Source organism: Corvus brachyrhynchos, unplaced genomic scaffold (genome assembly GCF_000691975.1).
Source record: "Corvus brachyrhynchos isolate BGI_N302 unplaced genomic scaffold, ASM69197v1 scaffold166, whole genome shotgun sequence".
Taxonomy (NCBI): Eukaryota; Metazoa; Chordata; class Aves; order Passeriformes; family Corvidae; genus Corvus; species Corvus brachyrhynchos.
The window spans coordinates 1,331,908-1,340,964 of NW_008239671.1; the positions used below are offsets into that span (position 1 = coordinate 1,331,908).

Consider the following 9,057-nt stretch of genomic DNA (forward strand, 5'->3'; position numbering starts at 1 on the left):
CAGGAATCCCTTGTAAATGTTTCTTTTTAATTTTTTTTTTCCCCAGCTACTGGAGGGGGTAAAGTTGCATTTCAGTGGCCTTAATGACTGAGCTGTGAATTGCCTCGGGTTGGAAACTGCCCAGGAGGAGGAAATGCCCTCTCTTGATCAAGCTGGCAGTTGGTTTTCTGCCACCAAATCTGGTGGCTCTTGGGCTTGGCTCCAAATGCATCAGCTACAAGCCCTCTTGGAGAAAGCCTATTCATTAGGAGCAGCGAAAAAACCATATCCTGTTCCAGCCACTCCAGTTAATCCATCCCTGGGCTGATCTCACCCATAAATTATGGTGCAGGGAGAAGTGCAGCCTTCTGTTTCCACGTGACAGTTTCACAGAGCACCAAATCAGAGAACAACAGAGCAGGCAGAAGTAGAATCATGGAATCACAGACCCATTAATGTTGGAAAAGCCCTCTAAGAAAAAAGTCCAACCACTCCAAGCACCACATCCACATGGCTCTTAAATTCCTCCAGGAACACCTTTGCCAGTGTTTGACAACCTTTTCCATGAAGAAATTCTTCCTAAACATCATCCTAATCAGTGAATAAAGCGGATTCATTAGAATCATACAATCAATACAGCAAGGGTCGAGTTATCCCACAAAGAATGATGGAAACATCATGGCTGTTGTCCCTCTCATGTTGACTCACATTTGGCAGAACAAAATCAGCTCGTTATAGAGACACAGAATGGAAAACTTTACCCAATAGATAATGTTTGACACCAGAAGGGTCCCATAATGTAAAAGGTGCTATCAGCCCTACCTAGAATACAGCACAGTAATTGCAGCAGGTAAAACTCCTGTTGATCAATCAGAAGATAATTCAGGTTGCTTTCCCAAGGAAATAACACTTGTTTTGTTAAATATAATAAAGCCATCAGACCTAGCTTAACATAGGTGACTTTAATGTTGTGTGGTGTAGTCTGGTATTGGTTCCAAAACTCCTGTTGAGAGATTTTGTAACATTTTGCTCACTGAATCACAGTAGTTTCAAGTTTTTCAAGGTGTATCTTTTCCCTGCTTGTGGTACATCCCTTATAGCAACTGCCTCAAGATGTGTGAGGGCTCTGCCATATAAAAATAGACATTTGGTCTCAAATAGTTTTATTTAGTGGCGTGGTGGATGGACTGGAAGAAGAATAATCCCATACACAAGTCATGGAATATCTGTGTCCTATTCCAAATCCCTGCATTGCTTTGGCCAGGCAGAAGCAGAGCAGATGTTCAAATTTGGTGCCCAAATCATTAACTGAGGCCCAGAATGAGGCCTCTATTATAACATCAAAAACTGCACTGAGCCCCTCTGTCCACCTCTGGCTTCACACACAGGTAATGGGTAGGAAACACTTATTTGGGCTCCAAATAATTTGTTTTGGCTGATTATTTCCAAACATAGGGTGTTTCTCTGTTTTTCCTCACCCTGGTGTCTTCTGCACTCGGGCACATGGAGGGAATCACCACTGTCTAATGCTTTGGCTGCATAGTTTACTCACAGGCTGGTTATCCTTGTGCCTGCTTGTAACTCTCTCCTGTGCCCTCCTCCAGGATGGGAATGTGTTTTCCCTGGAGGGAAACCCAGCTCCCAGGTTGTTTTCCCACAGAGTTTCTCTAGACAGACACAATCACTGCAGGTGAATCCACTGTTCCCTCACTGCTATCCCAGTGGGCTGCACACCCCCACATGTCCCTGTGCCGTTCCCACTGCACACATCCCTGCTGTCATGCCCTAGGAATGACACTCTGCCAGGGTGCAACACAGCCCTGATGCTATTGCAGACACTCTGAGTGGGAAAAAGAGAAGTAGAAATCACATTTGAGGGCTGCTGAAGCAAAAGCAAAATTTGTCAGGGAAAGAAATGGATTTCCCCTCACTTTAATGCTTTAAGAATAGTCTTGAAATGGTTCAGGAATGGTTTGAGGCCACTTGTTCTCTTCTTGAGAAAGGGAGATGGGCTGGAAGATTCATCCATCCATCCATCCATCCATCCATCCATCCATCCATCCATCCATCCATCCCCTATAATTTCATGAATTTATGGTAATTTGGCATGAGCCCATTTGATGGAAACATCCCGTGGTGCCTCTTGCCTGGATGAAGTTCAATAAATCCAACCAGAGCTTGGTACCAGCAGCTTTTGAGGCCCCGTGTCTTTGATGGCATTTTGAATCAGAGTATGATTCCTGTGAACCAGGACCAAAGGAGGACATGTAGCAGATGGAATAGTTCATCCCAATTGCTCTTGTTCCAGTTTGATCTGATGCTCTGGGCCATAGATAATTATTCCAAAGCAATTTGCATTCCTTTTTCCATGTCAGTTCTGCCACTTCCACTGTAACTCAGAAAATTCCAGGAGATACAAGGAACGGCCCTGACAATCAAAGCAATTAAATGTTCTATCTTTTCTCCTCCTACGTTCAAATCACTTTTATTTATCAAGTTATCCTGTGCACAACAAGAATAAAGAAGTTTGGGTTTTTTCTGGGATTGTGTCATGTAGTGGATTTTTAGTATTTTTTGATGTCTACCAAGGGGCTGAGCTCACTCTGAACCTTCCTTCTGTGAGGGAGAGTACTAAAGTTTTCAGTCTTTCACCCATCTGTCCATTTTTATAGGAACTTGGGATATTAGAGTGCTTTTAGCAGTTTTTCGAATGCAATTGGGATTGATGATGGGCTGCATCCAAAGCAGTGTGACCAGGGCAGGAGAGGGGATGGGGCTTAGAGCCACCTGCTCTAGTGGAAGGTGTCCCTGCCCATGGCAGGGGGTGGAATGAGGTGAAATTCAGGCTCCTCCCAACCCAAACCATTCTGGGATTCTATAATGAAAAAGTTCATCCGGTGGTGAGTTCATCACAGGCACAGAGTGATAACACAAGCTCTTTTTCTATTAGGAAACCATGCTAAATGCTCTTTTATCAGAGTAGAATTAGATTCTCCATTTCTACCAGAACAGATTTGGTCTCACATGAAATCTGCTTTCACAGTGTTTTCCCCATCATTTATTTTACAAGTGGCACTTCCTGAAGTTGAGCACAGCTACGGCTCTGCAAAATACTTTGTGAAAGGTCTCCTGCCCTATGTCAAACAGCATCTACAAATACATTTATGTTTTGGCTTGAAGGAGACTTTTCAGAGCCTGGCTGGTGTAGCAGCTGCCTTTCCTTTGGGGTGCAGGTGGAAAAGCCAGGTCACTGTTCTTCTGAATCATACCTGGAAATGAGCAGCAGCTTCCACTGCAAACACAACAAGTCCCCAGCCCAAGACAAATGTTGCACTGTCACAGCCTGGAGGGTTTTGTCCATACTCAGGGATCTCTTCAGTCATTCCTGGTCTGGGTAACCTGCTGCTTGTGGATGGACACAGCAAAGGGAGCCTCGGGTTGTGGCCTTCACCCTTGTGTGGCACTAACTATGGTGTTTTCCCATTTCTCACTATGTGTCTTTCTTTCTCCCAGCAGTCCTGATTTCTGACCAAATCCAAAGAATAACAAACATGGGAGCCCAGACCAGACCATGCTTAAAAAACACAGTCCACTGAGGTACATAAATCACCATCCTGGGTACCAGCTAGTCCATCCTTGATCCCAAGGGATGGTTGTTTCCTCCTAGATGCGTCTGAGGTGCTGATGGAGAAGGTCTTGACCTCCACTCTGGGTACAGTCCTATCTGAGGACTCACACTGACTTCACGTGCTCCCCAGCTGCAGAGTGATGGGACTCAGGCCTCCTTTCCTCCTCCTATTCTTATTTGCTTCCTTTTGGCTCAGCTTTGAGAAAGAAGTGACTATCTGCCTATAGGGGGTTCTGGTTCTGTGACCACCTGGCATCGGTGTCTGCTGCAAGGACAAACCCAGCACCTAACTTTTAATGTGATTTTCCATCAGCAGAAGAGCCAGTGAAGCCTCTATGGGGTCACAGAATTGTTAAAGTTGAAAAAACCCTCCGAGGTCACCAAGTGAAAAATCCAGACTAGGATATATCCCACTCTTCTGCAAATACCTGCAGTGCAGACACCATCAGCTCATCATTATGTTGTGCCTGGATGTTTTTGTAGTCATAGAATCATGGTTTGGATTGGAAGGGACCTTAAAGCCCATCCAGTTCCAACACCAACCATGGGCAGGGACATCTTCCACTAGCCCAGCTTGCTCCAAGCCCCGTCCAGCCTGGCCTGGAACACTTCCAGGGATCCAGGGGCAGCCACAGCTTCTGTGCCAGGGACTCATCACCCTCTGAGTAAAGTATTTCTTCCTGAGATCTACTCTAACCCTGCCCTCTATCAATTTAAAACACTGCCCCTTGTCTATAATTTTCTGCCCATATAAGAAGTCGTTCTGCCTCCTTTTTATAAGCCTCATTTAGGCACTGGAAGGGGCTCTAACAGCTCCCTGGAGCCTTCTCCTCTCCAGGTGAATGCCCCCAGCTCTCCCAGCCTGGCTCCAGAGCAGAGGGACTCCAGCCCTTGGAGCATCTCCGTGACCTGAGACAACCAAAGGCAGATGAACCCTATGCTACAAATCAGCCTTAAACTTCTGGTCCTACATCTCTGAAAAGTCTCCAGTTAAATTCTCTTGACTGGTGTTTGCTCAGGGAAGAGGAACCTTGCCACAAACCCCAGAACCACCTCCCAGCATCTCCAGACAGCAGCCTGGGAGAGCTCCACTGCTCTCCACACTCAGCAAAGACATGACCTAAACATGAGCTACAAACTAGGATTTCATCTTGGGTTGAACAACCCGCTGCTTAAAGATCCTCATTAGCCACAGAAGCTGATAATTGTTAATTGTAAACTCCTGGTGACAGCATCCCGTGCTCAGGGCCTGTGATCACACATCCAAGAGGGAGTTAAATTACTCAGCTGATGAATAGGCTGTGGCGGTATCGGGCAGTTTGAGCTGATTTAAAGAAAAATCACTGTAGATTATTCGAGCACGGAGAAACGGCTGACAGCATTTAGCACATACATAGCTCGTGTTATTTAAAATTTTGGGTTATTTCAGCTCTTCAGCCCCGATGTGATGAATATTACTCCTGTGTAACTAATGTGGGATCTATTCTGCAGAGAGCTGCAAGGATATGTGCAGACTCAGAGACACCGAGGACGGCGCGAGTATGGAAGTTTCCAAGTGCTGAGGGACTTTTAAGTGGAGCTGAGAGTCTTTTGTCACTTGAAAAATTTACTTTTACTAAAAATTTTAATCAGACATCAGTGAACAGTGTGACTCAACGATGTCTTCTTGCAAATTCATGTCAAAGACAGGAAAAAAAAGTCAAAACATTTGGATATTTTCAGAAGAAAACAGATCACTCATTCATGTCACTTCGATGCCATTTGAAGGCTCAATTTGAAATGTCTCCAAATGCTCATTTTTAAAATAAATTCCCATTTACTCGTAAGTTGAAACAATTTCTCTTCAATTGAAAGTTATTTTGTTTTTCATGGAAGTTTCACTTCCATTTAAAATGTGTATCAATATCATTTTCAGTTGGTCCCAAATTCTTTCACCTAATTTTTTCTAATGAAATAAATAAAACCCATTCGACTTTACCACTTACAACCTTTTTCAGCAGAGTTGGCCCCAGCATGTTTCAGTTTGTGGATTTACAGTAAAATTTACTGATTTCTGTGAGTTTCAGACCTGTCCCCTGAGCAGTAAAATCCAAGATTAGAAGTTTCTGTTCCCCTCCTTGACAGCACTGAACGATTCTCAGATTTGAATAGGAAATTGCAATTAATAAAAGGGGGGGAAATCAGAGGCAGAATATTTGGTCGTCATAAAATAAATGAACTTTTGCTGTGTTTATATTATACATATAATACGGCAGGAAGTAAAGATCAAAGCCATGTTTATAAAGGACTTGGCCAGTTGTGTGCTCGGAGGAAGCAAATGGGTTCATGGGAGGTACCTAAAGAATGAGGTTTGGATTTTTAGCTGGTGGAAATCAGTGTGCCTCCTTTGACTTCTCTGATTTACATCAGCAGAGAAGCTGGCTCAAGGGTTTCAAGGCAGAACAGATATAGTAAAACAAACCAATTTTTTTTTTCCTACTGAAAAGTATTTGCCTGAGGTTCCTTCTCTATTTTGAAGTACTAGGAGTAACTCAGAGGAACATGCATTAGCTGGAAGGTTGTCAGGTGGTTGGAACTGGATGATCTTTAAGGTCCCTTCCATCCCAAACCATTCTATGATTTTGTGATTTTAAGGTGTAAAGGTGCAAATGAGGTTTGGAGCTGGTTCCTGCCCTGGCTGGCCAAGGACGGGAGTTTCAGAATGGGACAGCCCAGAGAGCTCAGCCTTCAGGTACTGGCATCTCCCCGAGCCCCACAATTCCCAAACTGTTTATTTGCAGGTTACATCACCTCCCCCTCACCCCTAAAACACCTGATCACTGAAAGGGAAACTGAGGCATGGTCAAACAGGACAATTAATCTCAGGTCTTTCAGGGAGAGGAGCTGAGTGCAGCCTTACTGCTCCCTGCCTGAGTTATACCATCAACTGCAATGCTCCCACAGGGCGAAGATTCCTCACAGCAGTGATTTCAGCCCCGTGGAGAGCTGAACCAAACCCCCCAAATACCACCCTCACCTACAGGGAGACGCTGGAGCAAGGAGGCATCAGACAGCAGCACGGTGAGAGCAGACACACACAGCCCTGATTCACCACTCCAGGGACACCTCAGCTCCGGAGGCACCATCCATCTGAGTGAATTATCCCACTGGAGGGTGGCTGACAGCCCTGGGCTCCAGCTGTCCCGGGGGACACAGCCCAGGGAAACAGCCCCAGTGCTGGAGGGAGCTCAAAACCTCAGCAGGTCAAAATCTGCCCTGTAGTCACGATGCTGTTCCCACTGACTTGAGAGGCAGCCCCGAGCAAGAGGATTTGAAAAACCCTGAGAAAAAGTGCAGCCCCAGCTGAAATGAATGTTCCCCTGGCCGCAGGGTTGGTGGGACACAAGTCCCCCGTGGGCTGTGGGACACGTGGGTCCCAGCTGGCAGATGGAGAGACAGACCTCTCTGCTTTGCTGAGCTCTGTGCAGAGGCTGCTGCTGATACTCAGGAGTTATTTTAATCTCTTTCTTCCCCGCTCCAGGTTTAGCTACAGCATTCCAGAGGGTTAATCAGGTCCCCTGAGCTGGGTGCCTGCTGTCAGGATTAGGAGCACTGGCTTCCCTGCACATCCTGAGCCACTGGTGCTGGAAGGGGACGTTGCTTTGGACATCGCACGTCCCTGGTGGGCTCTGTGCCTGCTCAGCCTCCCCTGCACGCAGCAGGGAGCATCCTTTTCACAACCAACTTGCCAAAACTTCAGAGCACAACTCGTGAGACAACCCTAAATGAGCACACGGTCACTACAGCAGGGCCACGACTCCTGGGGGAGGGGGATCAGTCCTGGAAAATCATATGGAATCTTTACCCATCACCCTTATGGACAACACCTGGTCCCGCTCCAGGTCCCTGCACGACAACAGCATCCCAGGAAGTCAAGATTTGTGCTTCAGGCTCTGACACACTCCTTGGAGGGATAAAACCTCACTCATCTCCAATAGAGGTGGGAGCCCTGGACCCACAGAGGCATATCCAGGTGCAGTTCCCAAACTGGGAGAAAGAGCAAAACTCTTTGGAGACCACTGTGCCATAAAAACAGCCTGTTCGAAACAGAGCTGCTTCCTCCTTAGCCTGAACTTCGTTAGTTAAAATGCTGAATGCAGACTGAATTAATTAAAGCAATTATTATGCTGCTATTTTATTCATTTGCTATCTACTTTGATTGATTATATGACTTTGGTTAATAAATATTGAATAAGTGTTAATTAATTAAATTAATTCATCGCTGGTTTATTCACCTATCAGTCACCTATCCCTCATTTCCATGCATGAGTTGTGTCCTGAAAAGTTTGTCCCAAGGAGCAGGTCCCCAGGGGTTCAGCCCCGGGAAGCAGGGCTGGGATGGGGTCACTTACCAAAAGGCAGGATGAAGAAGAAGGGGAACCAGCAGAGGATGAAGACACCCACGACGATGGCGAGAGTCTTGGCTGCTTTTTTCTCCCGGGAGAACTTGAGGAGCCGCACGGAGAGGGAGCTCCTGAAGTTGTGCCCCTTGCTCCGGGTGCTGGAGAGCGGCTCCTCCAGCACGCTGCGGCAGTGGATGCGCAGCACCACCTCCATGGACTTGTTCCTCTCCTTCTTGACCCCTGCCTCCAGGCTTCGGGTGGTCCGCCTGGCCACCACGTAAATCCTGAAGTACATCACCAGGATGACCATAAGGGGCAGGTAGAAGGAGAAGAGGGAAGAGAATAGGGCATAGCCCGGCTCCTCCGTGATGCTGCAGATGCTCTCATCTGGCGGCGGCGGCTCCTTCCAGCCCAGCAGTGGCCCGATGGAGATGACCATGGAGGAGAGCCAGACAACCACGAGAATGACCCCTGCCTTCCTCTCTGTCATGATGGTGGGGTACTTGAGGGAGTACTTGACGCCGATGTACCTGTCCACGGATATGATGCACAGGCTCATGATGGAGGCAGAGCAGCACAGCACGTCCACAGCTGCCCAGATGTTGCAGAAGATGCGCCCGAACACCCAGAAGCCCAACACCTCCAGGGTGGCCGAGAAGGGCAGCACTGTGGTGCTGAGCAGCAGGTCGGCGATGGCCAGGTTGACGATGAAGTAGTTGGTGACCGTCTGCAGGTGCCGGTTGCAAGCCACCGAGAGGATGACCAGGATGTTCCCCACGATGGCCGAGAGGATGAAGACGGCCAGGAAGACCCCGACGCCCACCGCCTGTACATCCAAGGCGAAAGTCAGCGTGGTGCCGTTGCCCTCGGGGGTCTCCTCCCCTTGCAGCCCCCAGGACCGGTTGGCAGCGCTCTGGCTGTCTTGTCCCGTCCGGTTCCCACTCAAGCTGCCATTGCTCAGCTCGGGGAAAGTCATTGTAGGAAAAGTCCGGGCTCCATGGAGGGCGAGGAGAAAGCGGTGCCGAGGCGCAGCTCCCCCGGCATGATCCCCGCCTGGCAGCCCCCGCC

The 9,057-nt window shown here is 47.7% G+C and overlaps 1 protein-coding gene across 1 annotated transcript in view; it reads right to left on the minus strand.

Moving 5' to 3' along the window:
- ADRA1D (adrenoceptor alpha 1D) overlaps positions 1 to 9,051 on the minus strand; it is a 38,587-nt gene extending 29,536 nt beyond the window's left edge. Inside the window, exon 1 of the mRNA XM_008639870.2 lies at positions 7,999 to 9,051. Coding sequence (XP_008638092.1) covers positions 7,999 to 8,965 — 967 coding nt within the window. The 5' untranslated portion in view covers positions 8,966 to 9,051. The remainder of the gene's footprint in view (positions 1 to 7,998) is intronic.
- Between the last annotated feature and the right edge of the window lie 6 nt (positions 9,052 to 9,057).